This window comes from Theropithecus gelada, chromosome 2 (assembly GCF_003255815.1).
Source record: "Theropithecus gelada isolate Dixy chromosome 2, Tgel_1.0, whole genome shotgun sequence".
Taxonomy (NCBI): Eukaryota; Metazoa; Chordata; class Mammalia; order Primates; family Cercopithecidae; genus Theropithecus; species Theropithecus gelada.
Genome location: NC_037669.1, coordinates 33,554,550 through 33,580,379, shown reverse-complemented (window position 1 = coordinate 33,580,379; position 25,830 = coordinate 33,554,550). Strand labels below are relative to the sequence as shown.

Sequence of the window (25,830 nt, the reverse complement as noted above, 5' to 3'; positions counted from 1 at the left end):
AGTTCCAGCCCTAGAATCTGAAAATATAGAATTCATTCTTGACAACCATTTAGCATGGTTAGAGAAATGCTCCCTTTGAATTCTGCAAACTGAAAAATGTTCCTCTAGGTGGAACTAGTGGTGTGACGATCATGCCATTTTCTAAATACAAGTCAAAGTTTGGCAGACTGCAAAGTGTTTGCAACCAAGGGTTGGAGGTATACCTCCTCTCTGAGGTGTGGCAAATCTTAGTTTTTCAGCTGAAAATAGAACTAGTGGTAATAGCTTATCACTATCCTATAAGGGAGAGGAAGCTCTTGGAGAGAATATATGCTATTAAACGTGGCATAGAATCCAGAGCATGTGTTCATGATGACCAGTAACACTTTCATTCAGCATAAGTAAAGGCAATGTCTGATTTTTCATTGAAGTTGATTCGTGTGTTTAGTAGAGAATTAACAGGTAACTCACCTATCTTGAAACGGCCCATATAATATATCTGGGTGCTGAGGGCTAGTGAGGCCAGAACGTGGATTGCAGAGAAGATGACCCAGAACCACACATCATTTTTTCCAAATACCTAGGAGTAAAGATGGAAGTTAGCTTCATCTGGGGTTTTCCCTAGAAAACTCATCAAAATCCACCCTCTCTCCTGTATGTGTAAGGAGTCAAAAACAGCTGTGTGCGCATTCTGTTTTTCTCCCCCTCTGGAAACTCCCACAAATCTTACCCCCATGGGACAGGAAAAAAAAAAAAAAAAAAGGTTAAGGGACCAAATGAAAATGGAAAAGAGAAATAGGAGAGGCAGCTGAATAGCAATGGTGAAGAGGCAATAGGTCTAAAGTGGGGGCGAATGCACTTCAAATAACCAAAACAGCCAACACGTGTTGCCCATGCATATTTAGAAAGTGGTTTCTGTTTTTTTGAGTCAGTCTCTCCAGTCAGCTTATATACCCCTATTCCATTTTCACATGAGTCAGGCCTAGCTTTATATTAAAATTATCCTGTAGTGGTTTTACAGGTGCCTAATACATTATTAAAAATAACCAACAAGGCCGGGCACGGCGGCTCATGCCTGTAATCCCAGCACTTTGGGAAGCTGAGGCAGGCAGATCATGAGGTCAGGAGTTCGAGACCAGCCTGACCAACATGGTGACACCCCGTCTCTACTAAAAATACAAAAATTAGCCGGGCATGGTGGTGCACGCCTGTAGGCACAGCTATTCAGGAAGCTGAGGCAGGAGAATTGCTTGAACTCGAGAGGTGGAGGTTGCAGTGAGCTGAGATCACACCACTGTATTGCAGCCTGGTGATAGAGCAAGACTCTGTCTGGAAAAAAAAAAAACCCAAAAAACTAAATAACTAAATAAAAGTATGCCATGAGCGGGCCAATGATAAAAGTGTGTCATGAACTGAGGATTTTGGTTAATCCAAACCCGTTCACTTGATTGCTGTTTGTTTATTGGACCTAGGGGGGCACTTTTTGAGAGCCAGGTGGAAGAAGGTGGGGGACGCACCACTCCAAGGACGGTGACCATGATGACCACAGCGAAGGAGGCGTAGGCGGAGTAGGCGCTGGCATTGATGTCTGGGTGGCGGGTCTGATAGAGCTTCAGCATGCACAGGCCAGCGATCATGTACATGAAGGAGGTGTCTGAGGACCCAAAGGAGGAGCCAGACGATCAGGATTCAGTAGGTGACAGACAGATGATATTTTCTAGATTCTTCTTCAGCCTCTGAGTACCCCTCACTTCAATCTATGGACTATTTGCTACCCGCAGACTGTGTGGAGACCTCTAACATGTCAGCCTCCTGGAACATTCTCTAGGCAGATCCCACGTACTCCACTTCTAAACCTCTCTAAGGCTGCCCTTTAGTTCACAGAAAAAAATCATCTGATATAATAAATAAATAACTCCTCTTTCATGGAAGAAGAGTGTCTGATACAATAAACAACTATCCCCCCTTGCGTTTTAGACACTGGTGTTCAACAGCAATAACAAAAGAATTCCTAATAGTGATAGTGTAGGCAGTGTGACCATAAAATGAGCCCCAGATGGGTGTGGGAGGTCGTTCTCAGCACCCTAAAATATAACCATATTGATTACTGCACATTTATAGCTTTATAGCCCAGTGATGGAAAATAGCCAGAAATAAAACGTAGCTTACTGCATTAGAATTGTGGAAATGCAAATTAAGACAACAATGCAATGCCTCCATATTACTAAAAAACTTGGTAAGAACTTTAAATGGCTGACAGTAACAAATGTTAGTGATGATCTGGGGAATGGGAAGTCTCACACAGTTATTGGGAGTGGGAATTAATGCTTTGGAGAGAAATTTGTCAGTTTTTGGTAAAATAGAAGGTGCACAGACCAAGTAACTAAAAAATTCTACTTCTAGGTATCACAAGGAACTTCTCTCACATACATACAAAGAGACATATATAGAAGGATGCTCATTGTAGCATTATCTGTAATAGCAAAATATGGGCAACATCTAAATGCTGTTCAATAGAGGAATTGAGAAATGTGATACTTTTTGTTATACAATAGATAACCCTTAAAAATGAGTGAACGGTATACATATGTAACAAACCTGCACATTATGCACATGTACCCTAGAACTTAAAGTATAATAATAAAAAAAAATGAGTGAACTACATGTCCTTGATATAATATTGATAAATCTTGAAAACATATTCTTGAATGCAAAAAGGCTGTAGAACTCAGAATGATAAACTACTATTAATTTGCTACAAATATAGAAAAATTATAAAAACCAGAAAGGCAAATATCAAATTAATCATGGTTATTGCTTTTAGGGGAGGAAGGAGGAGATTAAGTTTGAAAGTGCGTCAAAACAGGACCTCAACTTTATCACAGTGCTTTATTGTCTAAAAAGTAGATCTAGGCAAATATTTAAAAGTGTTGACATTTGTTCATTCTGAGTGGTGAATGATATATTCTCTGTAGTTTTCTCCATTGAAAATGTTTTCTAATTAAAAAAAATTAAATGTGACAGACTTCTGTGGTGCTCAGAGTTAACAACCAGAAGCCGGAGCACAAACATTAAATGACCGTTTAAAAAAATCCTCATCCTTGAGCATGGAGGATGTCATTACTTGCTAGACAGCATCAGCTCTTCCCTTCCTCCTTCTTAACAGCATCTCAATACTAACTCAATGTCTACCCACTTTCAATTCAGAAATGCACACTGTCTCAGCCCCTTTGCTTCAGGAAAGCTAATCCCACCTTTGGCTCCAGGGACAGGGCTGATTGGTCTAAAGACAGTCCCACCTTTTTTTCTGATTGGCGAAGCAACCTGGGTCTGAGCTAACCAGCGCTTAGAGAATGATTCAAGAACGGGCTCATGGGGCTGGGTGTGGTGGCTCACACCTGTAATCTCAGCACTTTGGGAGGCAGAGGCAGGCAGATCACCTGAGGTTAGGAGTTGGAGACCAGCCTGGCCAACATGGTGAAACCCCATCTCTACCAAAAAAATGCAAAAATTATCTGGGTGTGGTGGTGTGCACCAGTAGTCCCAGCTACTAGGGAGGCTGAGGAAGGAGGATCACTTGAACCCTTGAGGCAGAGATTGCAGTGAGCCCAGATCATGCCACTGCACTCTAGCCCGGGCGACAGAGCCAGATGCTGTCAAAAAAAATGGGCTCATGACTGTTTAAGCTACTGAGGTGTGAAAGGATGTTATCTGTGGCTTTCTCAAAAAACAGCTTCCTTGCTCTTAATTGAAGGCTCCTGGAACCCAGCTTGCCGCCTCTGGAATTGTTGGGTGGAGCTATGAAGATGGGGGCTGCTATAGTTACTTTTGCCACCATCAGGGAAGATAGCCTGAGGATAAAACCAACAAACAGGCTTAGTACAAAGAGATCACAGAGAAATGAAGGCAGAGCCACCAGATAAATCAACCACAAGCCCTTTCTACATCTGGATGTCCTTATTATTCAATCCAATATAAATTGGGTTCTCCATAACTTTCATCCCAAAGCAGTCTTACTGCTCAATTAGATCATGCTCTGTGTGGAGGTCCTCTCTGACCACCTCAGCTTACATAAAATGCCATTTGATCCTTGCAAGCATGACTTTGACATTTTGGGGGAGGGTTCCAGGATGAGACTCATGATTCAAATCTGTATAGTAGATATAAATTCTAATTACCGAATTGGAAGTTGGAATAATTAGGGCAGACATGGTAGCAAGCACTGAGCACCCCTTCCATCATCAGTGCAATGCCCATAGCGTAGAAGAGACCAAAGTGTTTGGGAATCCCGTACTCCTGCAAAAGGAGAAAGGGTGGTCAATAGACATTAAATAGTGCCATATCCACCACATCACTAATCTGGAAGCCCATGCTTCTAGTCTCATGCAGTTTGTTACACATAATAACTCATCACACCATCAAGCCAGATGTCCCACTCCTTTGCAGATCCTGTTTGGATCCATAACCCTCCCTAGCTCCCACCCACTCTCTCCTCACCATAGCAAAGAGGTCCTTGGCTTCTAGGGCTCTCCGATGGAGGATGTCCCGGCACAAGACTATCAGCAGGAAAAGGAAGCCCAGAAGCACGTGGCCCAGATTGCTGAGAATGTTGTTGAAGGCACTACAGGGATGAGTGAGAGGCCATGAGAGAGTCAAGACCATCAAAGGGACCAGAGAATGCATGATGCATGAAGGAATGAACGAATTCAGCATCAGTGTTTTCCATTAACCTTTCCATAAGGTTTCAGGATCAGAAAAGCATTAGAAATCCTCTTTAACATAACTCCTTCATTTTATGATGCTTACTCAGCCTGTGACAATGTGTCTATTTCCTCTCAAGAGCGCCTGCTTGGCTTCCTAACACCCTCCCATCCTCTCATCTCCCGATGGCATTTGTATAGTATGAGTCCTGGGAAGGACAGCTGCTTCAAAGACGGGCAAGTGTTTCAGCTACACCGTGAGAGTGAGTTCTCACAGGTGGACCCACGTAAGTGTCGATGTTCAGCTCTCTAATTGTGAATTTCAGATAAGTGTCCGCCAATCATAGCCAGCAGCTTTATTTGAGGAAACGAATGCTGGTTCCGCTCTGGAGCAAGAAGCCAGACTCCCAACTCCCAGGCAATGTTTCTTCCACGTCTCCAAGTTCCGGTGGCTGGAGCATGGCCTGGGAGGCCACAGGGCTGGGTTTGTGTCCTGCACTACGTAGCAGCTGAGGGACCTTCAGCAAGTCCTCACCTGCCTTCATCTAAAAATAGGGATTGTAGTAATGTCTGTCTCATGAGGTTGTTTAATGGATCGAATGAGACAATAGGCTGCCAGCTCATGCCTGTGAACAAATGCCACCACAGCTAGAGATCTGACATTTTAAAAAATGTCACTGCCCTCATCTTAGCAGGCAGCCTGCTTAGGAATGTTTCCTGAGAACCATATACGGGAACGAGAGGAGCATACCTGGTCTCAACTTCTTGGTTTAGTTCCTTTTTACCCTTGAATAGAGTCGTTTCCCACAGTTGTTTTTAGCATTTTTAAAAACTGAAATCACAACATTAGACAGAAAGGCATTTCTAAATGCCTCATGGGCAACCAGAGGACTGGGTTTACCTCAGGACGCCCAAGGGGTGAGCACAGAGGAAGTTGTAGTAACAGATGTCCTGGTTGCCAGTGACATTTACCACCTGTAAAATCAAGAGTGAGAAGAGGAAATGTGGTTTTCCTCCGTCCTCTGGGCCCCAGCCGGAAATCACAAAGAGCGGACAGGGCTCAGGGAGGCGCGCTGTCGCTAGTTTACAATGTAACCAGTGCTCCTCGGCACAGATGGGCCGTTATCTGCCACCTTACACAGCACAGGTGCTTTTTTTCCAAAAAAGTTACCATCTTGCTTTGAACGGGAATATTCTGTGTACCCCCTTATGCAGCCCCGAGGTGGAATTCACCCAAATGCGTTTCCTTTGTTATCATGATGAAAGGACTATGAAATGTTAACATTGGGACGTTTCAGGACTGTCACACTATGTCTATTTTCTAGGTGAATGCAGAGGGGATATAGAGCTGTCCCATCCTCTGGGTAGAAATGGTAAACATGAGGCAGGTAGACACAAGGAGATGTGTGTTCAGTTTTCCCTATTTATCACCATCTCTGTCAAGAACTTTCCCAAACCACAGTCCAGGTGTATCTTCTGACAGTCTCGCAAAGTATGCAGAGAAGATTTAGGTTATAAACAGTGGTGCTCAAACCTTGTGAAGTCCTTGTTCTCATTGCATAATAGATATGCAATTGGCTAACTATTATTAGATCATTAACACACAATCTTGGCTGTATGTTGGAATCACTGGGGATTTAGACACTACAGATACCTGGCTCTACCCTCAGAGGCTCTGATCTAATTGGGATGGGGTACAACCTGGACACTGGGATTTGTAAAAGCTTCCCAGGTGACCTTAATTCACAGCAAAATCTGAGGGCCACTGCATTAGAAACAACTTCAGCTTTGTGCTATTGTAAACGGGCTTTCTGTGTAATAAATTCTATAGAACGTAATTTAAGTGACCTTGGCCTAGGATTCTATGGAGGAATGAGGATTCTCAAACTACTTTCATATTATTTTTGCTTAAAAAATGTTTGTTTTTATTTTACATTTTCTTTTTACTGTAATATTTTGTTAGTTTTATGAAGTTCTTTCTCTCTTTCTTTCTTTCTTTCTTTCTTTCTTTCTTTCTTTCTTTCTTTCTTTCTTTCTTTCTTTCTTTCTTTCTCTCTCTCTCTCTTTTGTTCTTGAGACATGGTCTCACTCTGTCACTCAGGCTAGAGTACAGTGGCGCAATCTCAGCTTATTGCAATCTCCACCTCCTAGGCTTAAGCAATCCTCCCACTTCAGCCTCCTGAGTAGCTGGGACCACAGGTGCATGACACCACTCAGCTAATATTTTTGTATTTTTGGTAGAGACAGGGTTTTGCCATGTTGCCCAGGCTGGTCTCAAACTCCTGAGCTCAGGCAATCCACCTGCCTAGGCCTCCCAAAGTTCTGGGATTACAGACGTGAGCTGCCATGCCAAGCCACGAAGCTGTTTTTAATTTTACAAAAAAATATTTACCTTCAATGGGAAGGCACAGGCTAGATTAGCTATCAGGTTCCTTTGTTTTGGTCTGGAACTTTATTTACTCTACTCATTATCCCATAATGATCAGAAAGCTCAGAGTGTTAAGTAACAGATGCAGTGGATAGATATCATGACTGAATGAGCGCAAGGTAAGAATTTCAGACTGGTAGACAAAATAATACAAGAGATTGCAGCTCCCTTCGTGATAAAACAATTGGGAACTAGATTGAAAGATCAGTTAAAAATGAAGCAAATGGGCTGGGTGCCGTGGCTCATGCCTGTAATCCCAGTACTTTGGGAGGCTGAAGCAGGCGGATCACCTGAGGTCAGGAGTTTGAGACCAGCCTGGCCAACATGTTGAAACCCTGCCTCTACTAAAAATACACAAAAAAATTAGCTGGGCATGGTGGCACATGCCTGTAATCCCAGTTACTTGGGAGGCCGAGGCAGGAGAATTGCTTGAATCTGGGAGGCAGAAGTTGCAGTGAGCCGACATCGTGCTATTGCACTCCAGCCAGAGTGACAGAGTGAGACTCAGTCTTAAAAAAAAAATAAAAAAGAAAGAGGAAGCAATAGTGAACTCCAATTGGAACCCCAACGGGAAATTCCAGAATGGATCCTAAGTTGTACCTCGTACCTCTCTCTGTCAGTCACAGTGGAGACTCTCCCTGCAGAAAGCAAGCTGGGATTCTGGGGCTGGGGCAACACTTACTGTCTGGTAGGTAATGACCAGCTGGATCACGGGCAGTGCGTAAAACACAGCGATGGTAATGATGTTCCTATGCAGGCAGAAAGAACCAGAAATAGTTATTTTCAAATGAACAGTGGAGTCTTTGGTTAATATTTTTAAAAGAATGCTTCCACCCCATAAGTCCATAATTAACTTGCAAAAATAGCCAGAAGCTGATTATGTGGTTCCTGTTTCTCCAGTCGTTCTCTCCCCTCTCTTGCATTGGGGCATTTGGTACACAGTATCCTGTCTAAAGGGAAATTAAAGAAATAAAGAAAAGCTTCCCTTGGATACTTTTAGTTAGGTTGCAGTGGCAAAAGCTGACAATACTAACTGAAACGTATTTTTTAAAAAGGTTAATGATTGGTACCCAACAGATATTAGGGTTTCTTTTTTCTTTCTTTTCTTACAACCATTTGTAAAACAGTGTGAGTAATAACTGCTTCTGGTTTAGCCACATCATTTATGAGGGAACGTCTCTTTAGGCTGTTGTTAGATTGAACATCTAACAACTGTAATGAGTAATGAGTGATGGATTGCATGAAAGGGGTGTGGCTTCCAAACTGCTGGTCCCACTATGAAACTTCATGTGGCCCCATTGTCCCTTATTTCCTTCTAAGATCTGTATGCAAGCTAAAGGGCATCCTTCAAGAGAAAATAAGACGAGGAGCTGTCACAAAAGTACAATATTCAGCTTGAGGGTTTCTGAGGGGAGAGAAGATTTCTTGCAAGGCAGCTCAGCCTCTTGGCTGGGAGGGAGGCTGTGTTCGTGTGTGTGGCCCTCACAGGTCTACTGATAGTTGGCTGGTAACACCATCCCCTACGCCTGTGCCTCATTAAACACTAAAACCTTGTGCCTAAGTGGTTGTGGCTCTTATAAAGAAAACTTTATGTTTATTTAAGGGAACCATGGTCCTGCTGGTCATCTACTTACCAAAAATAAATTTTATATTTTTTGCTGACAATTCTCCGGTCCTTCCTGGACAAATCTGACAGGTAAAGGAACATCTGGAATGCCAAATAAAAAGAGAATGCAAAACTGTACTCAGCTGTTTATGCTGATACAAAGGCAAACTTAACACGTCTCAATTTAAATTAAAATTGTTAAAATTATTCAAGGGGGCTGGGCGCGGTGGCTCACTCCTGTAATCCCAACACTTTGGGAGGCCGAGGTGGGCAGATCACGAGGTCAGGAAATCAAGACCATCCTGGCTAACACGGTGAAACCCCGTCTCTACTAAAACTATAAAAAATTAGCCGGCCGTGGTGGCGGGTGCCTGTAGTCCCAGCAACTCAGGAGGCTTGAGGCAGGAGAATGGCCTGAACCTGGGAGGCGGAGCTTGCAGTGAGCCGAGATCACACCACTGCACTCCAGCCTGGGTGACAGAGCCAGGCTCTGTCTCAAAAAAAAAAAAAAAATATATATATATAGATATATATATATTTTCAAGGGATACAATTATTCAAATTTACTAAATTTGATTAAGTAAATCAAATTTCTTGACTAAAATTATTTAAGACTTTTCTTTTAATGTTGTTTTTCCCATGATACCTTAATAAAAATCCTAGTATTTTCCTTGGAATATTAAGGATTGGCTGATGTGGGCAACTTATTGGAAGTCTTGAGTGCTTCTTATATGTCAAGAATTGATTTCCCAGCTTTCAGAGCTGTCTGCTGTGTGGTTCTTGAACTACATAGGGCTGAAACTGTGCATTTCACCTTCATATCTTTTGCTGGATATGACACAAAATAATAATTACAAGCCAGAAAGAAATGAGCTTTCCTACTGAAAGATGATACGCACAGAACCAGGGAGCCTTCCCCAGTACACCCCTCAAACGAATCTTTTCTTCCATCTGGCTGGGTCCCTTCCGCCTCTATTGTCCACGGTCAGCCACTTCAGACCTTAAGAGCGTATTAATGCTCTGTTCTCTTTAATGTGCTCACCTTTCTTCCTCGAGAAAACAAGTGCTAATTAACAGAGTATTGCTTTTAGTCTGTAGGCACATTTGATTTAAGCCTTCTGGGAAATTTGACTTTCCCTGAAGGAAACAAAATACAGGAAACTGAGGTACTGCTGAAATTTATTCTACTGCCAAACTTTCTGCCCTCTCAAAGAGTATGGTGAGGCAGAGTGGGTACCTTGGTCCGGATGATGTTTTTATCACTCTCAATGTCTGGCATGGTGTCAAAGTCGCTCTCCTCCACGGAGCTGTCTGTGTCTGACTGGCCTGGTGGCCCACGATCGGGGGAGGACATCTGCCTTCCAGGACTGGAGCTTGACTCATCTGAAACAGAGACAACTCATCTGCCTTCAGAAGCCATGGAGATCCTATAGAGCCCATTCCTCTCTGCAAAAAGCACCCTGCAGACTCATTCTAGCAAATACTGTGTTGATCCCAACGAACTCCTTATTCACAAGACCTGTTCTTTCTCTCTATTCCTTCTCAATGGACTTTTATTTTTCCTCTCCTCCTATTTTTATATTTAACTTGTCTATCTTCAGGACTGAACACATATTGGAATCTAAGGGCATCTGCTCTGTTAACTATTTGGATACAAAAATAATATTGTACTTATATTTCATGTTTCATATATTAAAATATGAACATAAATATATACACATACACATGCACACAGCTATGTATAGCATCTATTGCATATATGTGTGAGCTCACACATATCTAACAGCTATACATTTCTCATGGGTAAAGTATTTGTACACAGAAATCACCCACATGCCATATCTATGATTATATAATGAAAACAACATTCTCGGGAGGAAGAATCCTTCTGTTCCCATGAATGTTTCCCAGAGCAGATGGAGATTTGTGCAGCTTGATGAGCACATGAGCTGAGCTTACCTTCCGCTTTATTTCTTCTGTTCAGATGGTTTTTAAAAAATCCTGTTCTTACAGAACTAAAAATAAGTAGCCTGCACTGAGCCCACATGCTTCTCAAAGTTACGGAATGATAGGGCAGGAACACAGGATTCCAGTCCCTCTACACTGACATTTTAAGGAGCACCATTCATAGATCCACAGGCAATATGGAAGGGCAGGCAGCTCAATGTGCTTCTACTCTAACAAGACAGGTCTAGGATTCCATTCTTTTCAGGCCGCTTAAGGAACATTGGGGTTTGCCATGTGAACGACTGGGTGGCAGTCAGCAGGTTCAATTATGAAGTTAGCCAAAATGAAGGGTTGGTAGGCTACAGCCATGTTCACCTGCAGCACTGCCTCAGTCTTCTGATCGCCCCTTACTCCACTGAAACCTGAGAATGAAACAACTGGTCAATTGACATCCAGGCTCCCTGGGACACATCTTTCATGCCCTAAACCCAGGCTGGATGAAAAAGTCCCTAGAGGGCCTTAGTATTAGATGGCAAACATTGAAGGAATTCTGCCCAAGTGGGGCTAGCAGATCCAAGAAACAGAACAACAGAACTGGAGAAAGTTAGAGCTGGCAGGAAGCTTCCAAACCTCCAACCAACTCATCTTACAAATAAAAGACAATCTCATAGGATAACTGCTTTGCCCACATTCCCAGTTTTGAGTGGCTGGAATGCCTTTCTACCATATTCTCTGGAGAATTAGGAAACACTTTCATGAACAGACCTGGCAGGACATACCTATTGTTCCATAATTGCTCCCTTCCGGTGTGCTGGCAGCAATGGGATGAGATGCCACCATATTTCCAGAGCCTGTTAAAAGAAGTGAAGAGGCAAACACTTTACGTCCAGTTGCTGAAACAAAACAACACTATTCTAAGTAGCTTGAATCATCAAGCCACATTATTTTAAGTTTGATTTTCTTTTTACACTGATACAGGAGTCACCAAAACTATGACCCATCTGCCACATCTAGCCTGCCACCTGTTTCTGCATGGCTCTTCAACTAAGATTGGTTTTTAAACCTTTAAGTCATTGGGGAAAAGAAGAATAATGTTTCATGACAGGTAAAAATTATATGAAATTCAAATTTCAGTATTTATGTGTAAGTTCTACTGAAACACAGCCATCATTTCCATTGGTGGGCAATGAAAATACTCAGTTTTGTAAGCCAACTTTGTAGGTTCTTATCGTGTTTTAAATTTTTTTATGTGTCCATAATTTCCCCCTTAAAGAAAAATAATTAAAGTGTAAGTCCAAAACCTGGCTAAAGGTTTTGAGTTTACACTTTAATTATAAGGACCAATGCAATGGCCTTGGAGACCCAATTTCTTTTCTTCTTTGGTGGTTTAGCCAAGAGTTGGCTCAGCTGGACAGCAAAGCTTTTGGCTAATGCAGCAATTTTGGCAGCCTCAGCGGTTCCCAGGGCCCTTAGCACACAGATCTTGGCCTTCAAAATGCAGACTTTGGCCCTCAGAATGCATGCTTTCTGGCACTGTTACTAGGCTTGGAGATCCCCTTATAAATTTCTTCTTATTTAGAGAAACTAGGTGCTACCTGGCCTTTCTTGGGCTAACCCATAAGTATGTAACATGTCATCAATACAATCTATGTTTTTCATCCAACTTCAAGTCAAAGAAACAGGTTGCCTTCAGACTCTTAAGTATGAGAGATCAAATCTTTTGAGCACAGTAACAGTGCCATGTGAAGATGTTGTGTGCAATCCGCCTGACTCTTTTGGACTTAGAACAGATTTGGCCATAGTTACAGGATAGAGCTTTGCTGCTGCAGCTGCTACTGCTGCTGCTACCAGTACTACCTCTATTACTACTGACTGATGTTTATTGCAGACTTACTGTGTAGGACAGTCTTTTAAATTCTTTCCAGGAATTTACTCTTCTAAATTTTCAACAACCCTAAGAGGTTGATAATAATATTCTCAACATTTTAAAGATGATAAAAGGGAGATTCTGAGAGATCATGTAAATTGCCCAGTCACTCAGAGAGTGGACAGATAGTGTTTCATTGTATTGATCTCACTGAAACCTTATTTTCTTTTTATAAAAAAATTATTATGATTTCTTGGGACAGGGTCTCACTTTGTCGCCCAGGCTGGAGTGCAGTGGTGTGATCTTGGCTCACTGCAACTTCTGCCTCCCAGGTTCAAGCGATTCTCCTGCCTCAGTCTCCTGAGTAGCTGGGACTACAGGTGCACATCACCACACCTGGCTAATTTTTGTATTTTTAGTGGAGACGGGGTTTCACCATGTTGGCCAGGCTGGTCTTGAACTCCTCACTTCAAGTGATCGGCTTGCCTTGGCCTCCCAAAGTGCTGGGATTACAGGCGTGAGCCACCATGCTTGGCCTAAAAAATGATTTTTAATTGTATATGCTAAGATGCACAACATGATGTTTTGATATTACGTGCACATAGTGAAATGATTGCTATAGCTAAGGAAATTAACATATCCATCACTTTCCATAGTTCCCTCTTTTTTGTTGTTATAAGAGCACCTAAAATCTACTCTCTTCACAAATTTTCAATATAGAATGCAATATTATTAACTATATATAGTCTTCCTCCTGTATACTAGACTTATTCATCCTACCTACCTGCAGATTTGTACCTTTTGACTTACAGCTCCTAATTTCCTCCCGCTCCCTGTCCCTGATACCCACTGTTCTAATCTCTATTTCTATGTATTTTGCTTTTTAAAATATTCCACATATAAGAGAGACCCTGCAGTACTTTTCTTTCTGTGTCTGGTGTATTCCACTTAGCATGACATCCTCCATGTTTATCCATGGAAGGCATGCTGTTGCAAATGGCAGCATATCCTGTTTAATAACCTTCTGTTGTGTATATATTAGACAAAACTTATCTTTTTAACTGAAAACACAGGAATTTTTCTTCAAATAAGAACAATTGGTAGTAAATATGTTACTTTCATATAGTGCTCAAGAATACCTTTTGAAGAGCAAATTGAGGCTCATTTGCATCTCCATTGTAATAAAGTCACATTTTAAAAAAGCACAGCTTTTGCTTTTTAGATTGGAAGCTGCTGCCTGCCAGTGATTACACATTGGTGTGGGTCATGCTGCATCTTCTTTCTGTTTAGTTCATTGCAGGGAGTCTCATGTAACCCCTGGGTTGCTCTTATTCCTAGATGATGTTGTAGGTCTTTTACATCCCCCTCAGTATCTTTCACATTTTTCTCTTTTCAAGCTCCTTATTTTATTTTATTTATTTATTTCTTGAGACTGGGTCTCACTCTGTTGCCCAGACTGGAGTGCAGTGGCACAATCACGGTGCACTGTAGCCTCAACCACCAGGCTCAGGCGATCCTCCTGCCTCAGCCTCTTGAGTAGCTGGGACCACGGGGTCATGCCACCACACTTGGCTAATTTTTCAAAAATTATTTGTAGAGACAGAATCTCCCTTGGTTGACCAGGCTGACCTCCAACTCCTTGACTCAAGTGTAGAGACAGAATCTCCCTAGGTTGACCAGGCTGGCCTCCAACTCCTTGACTCAAGCAATCCTCCAGTCTTGGCCTCCCAAAGTGCTGGGATTACAGGTGTGAGTCACCATGCCTGGTCCAAGCTCCTTATTTTAAGTCACTAACTTATGTCCCTTCTTTAAAATGTAATTTTGAAAATTATTAAATGTGCAAATAGTAAATGAAGAATGACACTAAAATCACAAAATGCTGAGAATATTATCATATATTTTACCATATATTTTATCATATAATATTACCATATGTTTTAAAGATGATAAAAGGGAGATGCTGAAAGATGAAGTAATTTGCCCAGTCACTCAGATAGGGGATGGATAGTAATTCATTGTATTGGTCTCAGTGAAAACTTGTTTTTATACAAAAAGATTTTTTAATTGTATATATTAGGATGTACAACATGATGTTTTGATATTACGTGCACATAGTGCATTTTGGTGTCACTGGAAGTCCTCTGATATAGGAAGTAGAAGTGTGTGTAGGAAAATGCTGGAGTTCAGTTGTAGCAGGAGGTCGAAATGGTTCGTGGGAGCCAATGTTCTCTGTGTGTGTGTAATCAAAAGAAAAACAAAAACCAAAAACTAAAATCAAAGCAAGTGAACAAACAAAAACAATCACTGTTTTGTTAGGTGACAAATTCACTAAAAAGACAAAGCCAGCTGTGTAGGTCTGTTCAGACTTTAATGAATCACTGATTTCTGTTTTCTGCTCTGGCTCATCACTGAGCACGATCTGGTTTTGATGTTGTTGCTGGCTCTGCTCATTTTGAGGCAGCTGCAGCACCATGGGTTCTGTGACGGACAGGAGCACCAAGATTTTCATGTGCAATGCCATTGCCAGCATGCAAAAGTGTTTTCACTCTGTGGACTTTCATATGCACTATTTAAATATGAGATTGGCCAACATGGGATAACAGTATTCTTTTCATTTTGCTTATGTCTAAAGCCTTTTAAGAATGCAAAAACCAAGGCATTTCCTTCTAAACGTCAAGTATGGTCTGGGAAGGCAAACCATATCTATATTTAACTGTATAATACATAGAAAGCAGAATTCAACATAAAATATCAACTTATAGGACAGATTGAGATGTTCTGGCTGGAAATAGCAGGTACATACGATTGTGAATGATCTCATCCGAATGAGGAAACTTGTTTTGATATGTGTTTCTCTGAGCTTGAGCCCCCTGCATCTGTCTACTTCACTGACATAGAACAGGATATGCTTGCACGCTTGCTTTTTATGTTAAATGCCCTATGTGAGGAGAAAATTTTCATTTCATTTTGAGCATGTTTGCGTCTTTCAGGGACTTCATATTTTTAGTTGCCTTGTCCCATTCTGTCTCTGAAGACTCAGCAGGTTGGAAGCTGAAGACGGAGTCAGAAATGATGGGAACTAGCGGGCATGATTATTTTTTATTTTTATTTTTTGAGATGGAGTCTCGCTCTGTCGCCAGGCTGGAGTGCAGTGGCACGATCTCAGCTCATTGCAACCTCTGCTTCCCGGGTTCAGGCGATTCCCCTGCCTCGGCCTCCTGAGTAGCTGGGACTACAGGCACACGCCACCACGCGGGGCTAATATTTTGTATTTTAGTAGAGACGGGATTTCACCATGTTGGCCAGGATGGTCTCAATCTCCTGACTGTGGGCAATCCCCCTGTCTCAGCCTCCCAGAGTGTTGGGATTACAGGTGTGAGCCACCATGCCCGGCCCAAATTTTATTTTTATGCCAGTTTCCTACCTATCCCAACTTAGTGTCATGTTTTGTTTCAATAGTTGAAGAAAAAATGAAGAAAACCATCATCTTTGCAGATGGATGTAAAAGTAAAATTCCTGTAGAAGAAAAAGTTGAACAAGAAAACTGGAAAAAGAACAGTAGAGATGTAGGAATAGAATTTGAGACCCCTGGCCACTAAACGGCCTGAGTTCCTTGAGTCCTCCACGTTCAACACTCTCCTTGTCTTATCTCCACCAGATCTTGCTCTTGGCTAAGAGGCTGATTCAGTAATGGCTCTATCCAGGGAAGGATTGGGTTGGCCATTTGGTTCTTAAATCTACAACCGATTAGGCTTGTCAAGCTCTTCCATTTGAGAAAGTAATCTCCTCTTCTGTTGCACCCCCAGTTCCTGGTGGCAGCTCAAGGGGTCCCAGAGGCCTGTTGGGGAGGCTTCATTATTTTTCTCAGTTGGTAACTGAATTTCTGTAGAGGCTCTTTAACAATTATGTGAAATGTGGGGTTTCTCTCTGATAAAGCCAGTGGAAGAAACGTTTTTACAGCACAGAGCCTTTCATAGATTCTCTAAGATTCTCACAGATGCCCTGTCTTTGGTACTAGGTGGTGATTAGACAATGCAGGGTCCAGTCATTCATAGTACAGTAAAAAAGTCCCTGCAAGTCCCCTGGAGCAGCTCTTTGCCAACACTATTTCCATCTCACCCAGGCTCCAAGGTCTAATCTTCTTCATCACACGAAGTACGAAATACATTCTTTTGCTTTTTAGTATAGTTGGAGCCAACATCGAGATTTTCACATACAGCTTAATCAAATGATTGCAGGCATATCAAAGGAAAACAAATGCGGAGTAGCCCACAGATTTTCTGAGTGCATCCTTCCTAACTCCAAAAGAGCTGCCACCAATTTGGCAACCTGTAGGGACCTGATTCCATTTCTTCCACTTCAGTTACGTCTAAGGTGAAAGCATTAGGCTAAGTTCCGTAGATATCTAGCTCCACAATGATGTGGGCAGACACCATATTAAGTCTAGTGGGATCCTCTTCCCCTTTCAGAAGCTGCTTCTAGCATTTTCTCTGGACATAAGCACCCAAGGCATTTCCTGTAACTCTGAGCTCTGTTGAACTTCCTGTGCCCCATGGTCACGCTGATCCTGGCTTTGGGAGAGAAAGACATTTCTGTACCCTTGTTTCTTCCCTGAATGTCTCTCATTAGCTTCCATATATGGTCCTTACTTGCCTCTGTCTCTTGCTTCTGGCTGGTTTCTCGATGCTCTGTTTGAGATGCCTGAAAAAGTCACTGGTTCTTCCCTTGGGCAGGGCTTGTCTTCTGCTCTTGGTTTAAGCGTCTAGGTCTTGACTCACCAGTGGTCACGACATTGGGGGCGATGCCATCATTCCCTGTGGCCTCTCTACATTACAAAGGTTCCTTATTTTCTTTCTATTTCAAAGCCCTTTGTGGTGAACATTCCTATTCCCTACTTCCTACCTAAGCTGGCTTCTTATTTAGGTGTCCTCATGTGTTTAGGTCCATGGTTCTCAAACAGGGGGAGGTGGGGAAACAGTTTTGCCCCCAAAAAGACATTTGGCAATGTCTGGAGGCATTTTTTTCCCGAGACATGGTCTTGCTCTGTCACCTAAGTTGGAGTGCAGTGATGCGATTTCAGCTCCCTGCAGCCCCAGCATCCTGGGCTCAAGTGATCCTCCCACGTCAGCCTCCGAAGTAGCTGGAGCACAGGTGCGCACCACCGTGCCCACTTAATTTTGTTTATTTGTTTTTATAGAGACAAAGTCTCACTATGTTGCCCAGGCTGGTCTCGAACTCCTAAGCCCAAACAGTCCTCCCACCTCGGCCTCCCCAAATGCTGGGATTACAGGTATGAGCCAGTGCGCCAAGCCTGGAGGCATTTTTAGTTGTCCTAAGGAAGGGCAACTCCTAGAATCTAGTGCGTGGAGGTGAAGGATGCTATTAAACATCCTATAAGATACGGAATAGCCCCCAGCAACAAATAAGTATCTGGCCCATAATGTCAATAATATTGAGTTTGAGAAACTCTGGTCTTAAAGAAGAGGACCTAACCTTAATTCTAAAAGTAGGTTTGTCTGATGTGTAGGTAAATCTGTTCTTTGCAGTGACTAGTTTAACAATAAGTGTATGAATCACTCTAGGCCAATAAAACACAAGAAGTTGCTGAGGGCTTCTGAAAAGTTCCTTCCCTCTGGTGTTGTCAGGTGAAGGTGTGAGCCTTGACCCATCTCACTGCCAGCCCTGGGAGTAAATTGAAGCCAAGGGAATGGCAGGGAAATGGACCAGAGCCACCGGACTCATCAGTCCTGAAGTACATATTTTGGCTCAACTTCCAGAGCTAGGAGTCTCTTTCTTGATTAAGCATGTTTGAGGTATTTTTTTTTCTTGTTACTGTTGTTACTTACACCCACATGAATCTTAACGATGCATCTTTACTCTTTCTGCTCACTCATGTGTTTCCGCTTACCATCAGAAGGGTACCTCCAGCTCTTAGATAATTTTCAGAGCCTCCCTGAACCTGGACAATGATCTGGCTGAAGTCCCAGCTTTGTCCACTTATGCTTCAATGTTCAGCAGACCCTTCTGAATACAGAATTCCTTTAATACATATTATTGTAATAAAATGACTTTACTCATACAATAAAAAATAACAGATTATCCATTCAGAGGCTACCCAATGGGATTCAATCAATTGGATGTAAGCCTAAGTTCAACTAGGCCTAAACTAATCACAAAGCCTGGAGACACTGTAGGAAAAAAGATGAGATCCAGAGAGCAGACAAATTCATTTAAATATTTGATGACTAAAAGGGAGAGGAGCATTTAGAATTTTAAAGTCGTGAGAGCAGGTGTTCTTTTACAGTCTTTTACACTGACAGCTGAATGTTTATAAAACAAAGTGCTTGGGTGGCTGGAAAAACAGACATGCTGACATTAAGGAAGACAAACATTAAAAAAAAAAGAGCAAACTCTCCAGCAAAGGGAGCAATCATCCTGCTGGAGGGGTGTAGTGGGTGAGTTTGACTCTTTCTAAGATTCTGTGACCTCATTTAAGTGTGGCAAACACACACCTAAATATCTGCTATGTATGACTTAAAAACCAAGTTCCACTTCATATTCCTTTTTAACCAAATTCTTGCTCTGTGCCTAATAACTTGTGAACACTGAGTTTAGGTTTTTCAAAAATGAGGACATTTAAATTTTCAAGTTTGTTAAAAAGATCAGGTCATTGAATTCCTTTGTTCAAACTCTCAGAGTGGAGGAAAAGGTGTAGTACGATCACTGGAGAGTCAATTACTCTGGATTCCCCCAAGTTCTTATACTCTTTATTATACTTGCTAGTGTCAAGTATTTCAGTTTTCTAGACAGTTAAAAAAGCCTCCATTTCAGTTTGGGAAAAGTAAACTCTGTATTAGAGTTGGCACAATACCTTTTTACTGTTGTTCACAAATCAGCTTTGGGATATGAACAATTATGTATGAATTAGGTAGGAACAATGATGTCCTAGAAAAGGTGAAACTTTAAAAAAAGATGAATGGCTGACCAAAGGTCTGTGATTACAAGGGACACTCCTAGTAAAGGTTTTTAGTGTGACCTCCACGTCTCAATAATTATCAACTACAGCAACAGTCTCCAACATTTTTGGCTCCAACATTTAGGGACTGGTTTCATGAAAGACAATTTTTCCACAGACGGGGGTGGGAAAGGGTTATGGCATTAGATTCTTGTAAGGAGCACACAACTCAGATCCCTCTCATGCACGGTTCACAACAGGGTTTGCTCTCCTATGAGAATCGAATGCTGTCACTGATCTGACAGGAGGCAGAGCTCGGGTGGTAATGCTCGCTCGCCTGCCACTCACCTCCTTCTGTGCAGCCCAGCTCCTAACAGGCCACAGACCAGTACCAGTCCACGGCCTAGGGTTTGGGACCCCTTGAACTATAGAATTGTTTTTCACTAGCTCTGCTTTCCAACTGCAGGCTAGATTACTCTGTGGGATAGGAATCAAGGGAGGGTTTGTAAATTGCAAAAGGCAGAGAGGTAAAAGAAGGATGAAATGGGATATTGCCACACTATGTGACACCATTTTGAATTGAAACCAAGCATTGCTCTTACCATCACTGGACCCAAAGCTTCCATCAGTGGATTTTCTGTGAAACCTGCAAACAAACACATACACATGCTCCTAAGACAGCGAAAACCTCAGCATTTTACATTTGTTCTTTATAGATTTTGTTGCAGATTTGTCTACTAGGGTCTCTTCAAAACATGTCTTTGGGGCCAGGCGCGATGGCACACGTCTGTAATCCCAGCACTTTGGGAGGACAAGGCTGGCGGATCACAAAGTCAAGAGTTCGAGACCAGCCTGGCCAATATAGTGAAACCCTGTCTCTACTAAAAATACAAAAATTAGCTGGGTGTGATGGCGGGCACCTGTAGTCTCAGCTACTTGGGAGGCTGAGGCAGGAGAATTGCCTGAACCCAGGAGGCAGAGGTTGCAGTGAGCTGAGATCATGCCACTGCACTGCAGCCTGGGCGACAGAGTGAGATTCTGTCTCAAAAAAAAGAAAGAAAGAAAAACAAACAAACAACAACAAAAAAACACATGTGTTTAGATATGGAGAAATTGGAACTCTGATACATTGCTGGTGGGAATATAAAATGGTGCAGTCACTTTGGAAAAGTTTGTCAGTTTCCCAAAAAGTTAAACAGAGTTACCATGTATCCCAGCACTTTCATTGTCAGTCATATACATCGTTTATTCATTCATCAGTTTTCAGATGTAATTCACATACCATAAAATTCACCCTTTAAAGTGCATAATTTAGTGAGTTTTAATATTAGATTGGTGCAAAAGTAATTGTGATTTTGCTTTCAAAAATAATGGCAAAAAGGCAATTACTTTCACACCAATCAAATACATTCACAAAGTTGTATAGCTCCCACCACTATTGAATTCTAGAATATTTTCATTATCCCCAGAAGAAATTTCAAACCCATGACCAGTCACTCCCCATCCCCTGGAAAACACTAATCTACTTTCTGTCTCTATAAGTTTGCCTATTTTGGACATTTCATTAAAAATGAATCATATTATATGTGAACTTTTGTGTCTAGTTTCTTTCACTTAGTGTAATGTTTTCAAGGTTCATCCATGCTGTAGTATGTATCAGTACTTCAGTCTTTTTATGGCTGAATAATATTCCGTTGTATGGATATACCACATTTCATTGACATGCTTGCACTTAATGGATATTTTGGTTGTTTTCATATTTTGGCTGTCATGAGTAACACTGTTATGAACATTTGTGTACAAGTTTTTGTGTGGACATATGTTTTCAATCATCCTGGGTATATAGCTAGGAGTGGAATTGTTGAGCATGAGATAACTCTATGTTTAACTTTTTTTCCAAATTGTTTTCGACAGTGGCTGTATAGCAAAAACAGTCTTTCATCTCCAGAGTCTTGCTCTGTCGCCCAGGCTGGAGTGCAGTGGTGTGATCTTGGTTCACTGCAAGCTCTGCCTCCTGGGTTCACCCCATTCTCCTGCCTCAGACTCCCATATGTCTTTCTTTATGTCAGTACCAGAATCCTGATGACTGCAACTTTGTAATAAGTTTGATACCAGAAAGTGCAAATCCTTCAACTTTCTTCTTTTTTTTTCAGGATTGTTTTGGCTTCTGGGTCCCTTTCATTTTCATATGAATTTTAGGATCAGTTTGTCAATTTCTGTGAAAATGCCAGCTGGGACTTTGCAAGGGATTGTGTTGAATTTGTAGATTAATTTGAGGAGTATTGTCAAGTATATTAGTTTCCTACTGCTGCTGTAACGAACTCACAGACTTAGTGGTTTAAAACAATACAAGTTTATTATCTTACAGTTCTGGGAGTCAGAATATCAAAATGTGCCTTGTATGGCTAAAATAAAGGTGTCAGCAGGCCTGTACTTCTGGAGGCTACAGGGGAGTATTCATTTTCTTGTCTTTCAAGCTTCTAGAGGCAGCCTGCATTTCTTGACTCATGGCCCCTTCCTCCGTCTGCAAAGTATATCATTCCAACCTCTGCTTCCTTTGTCGCATTTCCTTCTTCTGCCTTTGACCTTTTTGTCTCCTTCATAAGAATTCTTGTGATTACCTTAGGTCCACGTAGATAATCCAAGATAATCTTCATAACTTTGTCACATCTACCAGTTCTTTTTGCCATGTAAGGTAACATATTCACAGGTTCTAGAGATTAGACATAGACACCTTCTGGGGACCATTATTCTATCTGCTGCATTATCTTAGCAATATTAAATCTTCCAGTCTATGCACATGGGATGTCTTTTCATTTGTTTAAATCTCCTTTAATTTATTTCAATGATGTTTTGCAGTTTTCAATGTACAAGTCTTACACTAAATTTGTTAAATTTACTCCAAAATCTTTTATTATTTTGTGTGCTTTTGTAAATGGAATTGTTTTCTTAATTTTATTTTTGGATTGCTCATTGCTAATGTAGAGAAATACAAATGATTTTTTGTATATTGATCTCATGCAATCTTGTTAAACTTGGAGTTTCTTTTTGGAATGATGAAAACATTCTGAATTAGATCATGGGATGGTTATGCAACTGTGAATATACTAAAAATCACAAAATTGTGTACTTTAGAAGGGTGAATTTTACGGTCTATGAATTATATCTCAATAAAGTCATTATTAACAAACAAACTATACCATTTGGGAATGTCCATCAAGAATTAAAATGTGAATTATTCTCTCCAAATGAAGTTGGAGGGTGTGAGAGGAAAGTTGGGGACCAGAAATGCCCGTGTTTTGGTACATTCTCTTATTACTTCCAGATGGGAACTCTAGAAGTTGCATATCCTGATTTTGGTATGTTTGGTTGCAGAACTTCTCTTCATAGCTCTTTTGTGCCTAGACATACCAAATTCCTGAATGGCAGGGGGCCTTGGCTTTTGTTCTCAACCTGAGTCATTCTCTCTCCAGATCCTTCCATGGCTGGCTCCTTCTTGCCATTCAGGTCTTGGTTATGAGAGACCTTCCCTGCCAACCAAATCTACTCGAAAGTAGCTTCTCCAATCCAATCGTTCTTTATCATACCAATGTGTTTTTTCCGTCAGTACCTGGAATGATTTTCTTTATTAATTGCTTACTTGCTTGTATATTTCTTCCCTCTAAAATGTAAGCTCTATCACAGCAGAGATATATACTGTTTCATTCACTATAATATATCTCCAACTTCTAGGGTATAGCTGGCACATAGATGATCACTAAATATTTGTTGAATGAATGACACATATCTTTAAGGAGAAAAGTTGGTCAGGTGCAGTGGCTCACGCTTGTAATCCCAGCACTGTGGGAGGCCAAGGTGGGTGGATCACCTGAGGTAAGGAATTCAAGAGCAGCCTGACCAATATGGTGAAACTCTGTCTCTACTAAAAACAGAAAAATTAGCCAGGCATGGTGGCACGCGCCTGTAGTCCCAGCTACTCAGGATACTGTGAAAGGAGAATTGCTTGAACCCAGGAGGTGGAGGTTGCAGTGAACTGAGATCATGCCACTGCACTCCAACTTGGGTGACAGGGCGAAAGACTACAGCAAAAAAAAAAAAAAAAAAAAAAAAAAAAAAGGAGGGAAGTTGTGATTTGGCTTGACTCTCATAACTGGCAAATAAGGCTGTAGTGAAGTTCCTTTTTGACAATTTTAGTTAACAACTGACTGGAAAGCAATTGTATGTACTTATGGAAAATGATGTTTTGATTATGTGTTTGTATTAACAGGCTTTACCCATGATTGCACTAGATTTTGGAACTGACAAAATTTTTCATTAGAGGAGTTAAATGATTTACAAAGCTAAGATAAGGCAGGTGGTATCTAGTGAATAAAGGAAAAAATAGCAAATGAGGGCTGTGCTAGATTGATTGCAAAATGGCTGCACCTCACCTTGTATCCAGCTCCTTCAACCAAAAGGTAGAGTCTACATCTTCGTTTCTTGAATCTAGACTACCCTCATGACTTATTTTGGCCAGTTGAATGAGGGGGAAGTAACATTGTGTTAATTCTGAACCTGCATCTTCAGGAGGGCTTGCACTCTTCTGCTGTCTCTCTTGGAAACAAATAAGCCCCAGCTAGCCTGCTTCAGGATGACAGACAAGTGCAGCTGAGGCCAGCCCGGAAGAGCTAGCTCCTAGTTGATCTGCCAGTGGACCACACTCTCTGATCACACCCTCCTGGGATCTCTCAGCTCAGCCCAGATTAGCAGAACCATCCAGCTGACCCATAGATTTGTGAGCAAGCTTTAACATGTTTTGCTGTGTGCCACAGATTTTTTTTTTTTAAATGTAGCATTCTTGGGAGGCTGAGGCAGGAGAATGGCGTGAACCCAGGAGGTGGAGCTTGCAGTGAGCCGAGATCACGCCACTGCACTCCAGCCTGGGTGACAGAGAGAGACTCTATCTCAAAAAAAAAATAATAATAATAAAATAAAATAAAAAAATAAATTGTAGCATTATTGTGGTAATAGATAACGAGTACAAGAATCAAAGGGAAGGATGAGTATTCTGGATTGGGCAGTTTGGATTCAATGTCTGGCAATGTGATTGTGAAGAACAAATAAGAGAACAAGTATGCAGTGCTTGGCCCAGGACCTGCACATTCATCGTGGGGGGCTTCATAAACACATGTTGAATGGACTGAGGCTGGAGGATGGGAAAGGAATAGTGTTTAGTTTCAGGCTAATACAGTATGAAGATGCTTTGGATTCTTACCTCCCTGATGGCAGGGGCCATGTCTCTAATCAATGTTTTTTATCCTGATCTCATAGCATGTACTACAAACCCCATAGGTACTCGTAATAGGGTTTAAGGGACTCATCAAGTAACTGGCATTATCCTGAGATGACTAGCTTCATATGGTTTTACAGAAAACTTTGTTATTTTGCTTAGTTAATGAAGGAAAAGTTCTCCAATTAGAGCATTTTTTTCCCTCAGTCTATTCTTCTATTTAGAATGCCAAATAGTTCTTACATTTGGCATTTCTATTTCCACTTTGTCTATATTTGGAGAAATCTAAGCTGTGCATTTGACTGTAGCAAAATAATCTGTGGCTAGAAGTTTCCATAGAGCCTTATACCACAGCTTAGAAAACCTGCTTGCCTTAGTTGGCTAAATAACAACTTCAGAGCAATTGATAACCAGCTATTAGCTTAACTTGTCTGTTTGTATGTTAACTATGCATACTAGCTAACTAAAAAGGAACACTCCAGTTTTCTAAAACCTAAAACATCAGGAGTAGAGACAGTCTTCCTATGAGAGGCATAACAGAGGAACTTCTTTCCATGATATTGGAACTCATCCAAGGCAAAATTGGAAGCGTTTTGGACCTTTTTCAACTTAGATCCTTGCTGGGGTGCCAGGCTTTTGGTCTGGCATTCTTGGTCAGCACTGTCATCTCTCATAGGGCTTGACTACTCTAGACCCACTTTGATCAGCCTGCTTCAGGTCTAAGGCTCTGGATCCAGACTGCTTGAGTTCAAATCCTAGTTCCTTCATTTACTGGCTGTGAATTCTTGTTACAATTGCTTAATCCCTCTGTGCCTCAATTTCCTTAACTGTCACTTGGTGATAATAATAGTACCCACTGTTGGGGGGCATCAGATGAGATAATCTATTTAGAGCACTTGCCATGAAAGGCAAATGGAACCATGCTTTCTTTCAAATGTATCATACGCTGCTTTCTTTCAGTGAATGGAAGAGTGTGACACTAAAAGGAGTTTGTAAGCAAACATCAAGAAGAAACTAATTAGAGCACAACGCTTGGCTCACAGCAAGTACCTGCTAAATATTAGTAACTCTGATTTGAT

At 41.5% G+C, this 25,830-nt stretch overlaps 1 protein-coding gene across 6 annotated transcripts in view; it reads right to left on the bottom strand.

Moving 5' to 3' along the window:
• SIDT1 (SID1 transmembrane family member 1) overlaps window positions 1-25,830 on the bottom strand; it is an 89,534-nt gene that overhangs the window by 15,988 nt on the left and 47,716 nt on the right. For 5 of the 6 annotated variants that reach the window (XM_025375711.1, XM_025375712.1, XM_025375713.1 and 2 more), the window contains 10 exons: window positions 20,085-20,128; window positions 11,440-11,511; window positions 9,951-10,096; window positions 8,742-8,815; window positions 7,790-7,856; window positions 5,581-5,654; window positions 4,477-4,600; window positions 4,158-4,275; window positions 1,497-1,633; window positions 451-559 (listed from right to left, as the gene is read on the bottom strand). In XM_025375711.1, coding sequence (XP_025231496.1) covers window positions 451-559; window positions 1,497-1,633; window positions 4,158-4,275; window positions 4,477-4,600; window positions 5,581-5,654; window positions 7,790-7,856; window positions 8,742-8,815; window positions 9,951-10,096; window positions 11,440-11,511; window positions 20,085-20,128 — 965 coding nt within the window. Of the gene's footprint in view, window positions 1-450; window positions 560-1,496; window positions 1,634-4,157; window positions 4,276-4,476; window positions 4,601-5,580; window positions 5,655-7,789; window positions 7,857-7,974; window positions 8,031-8,741; window positions 8,816-9,950; window positions 10,097-11,439; window positions 11,512-20,084; window positions 20,129-25,830 lie in introns of those variants that run through there. The other variant, XM_025375717.1, reaches the window with a different exon arrangement.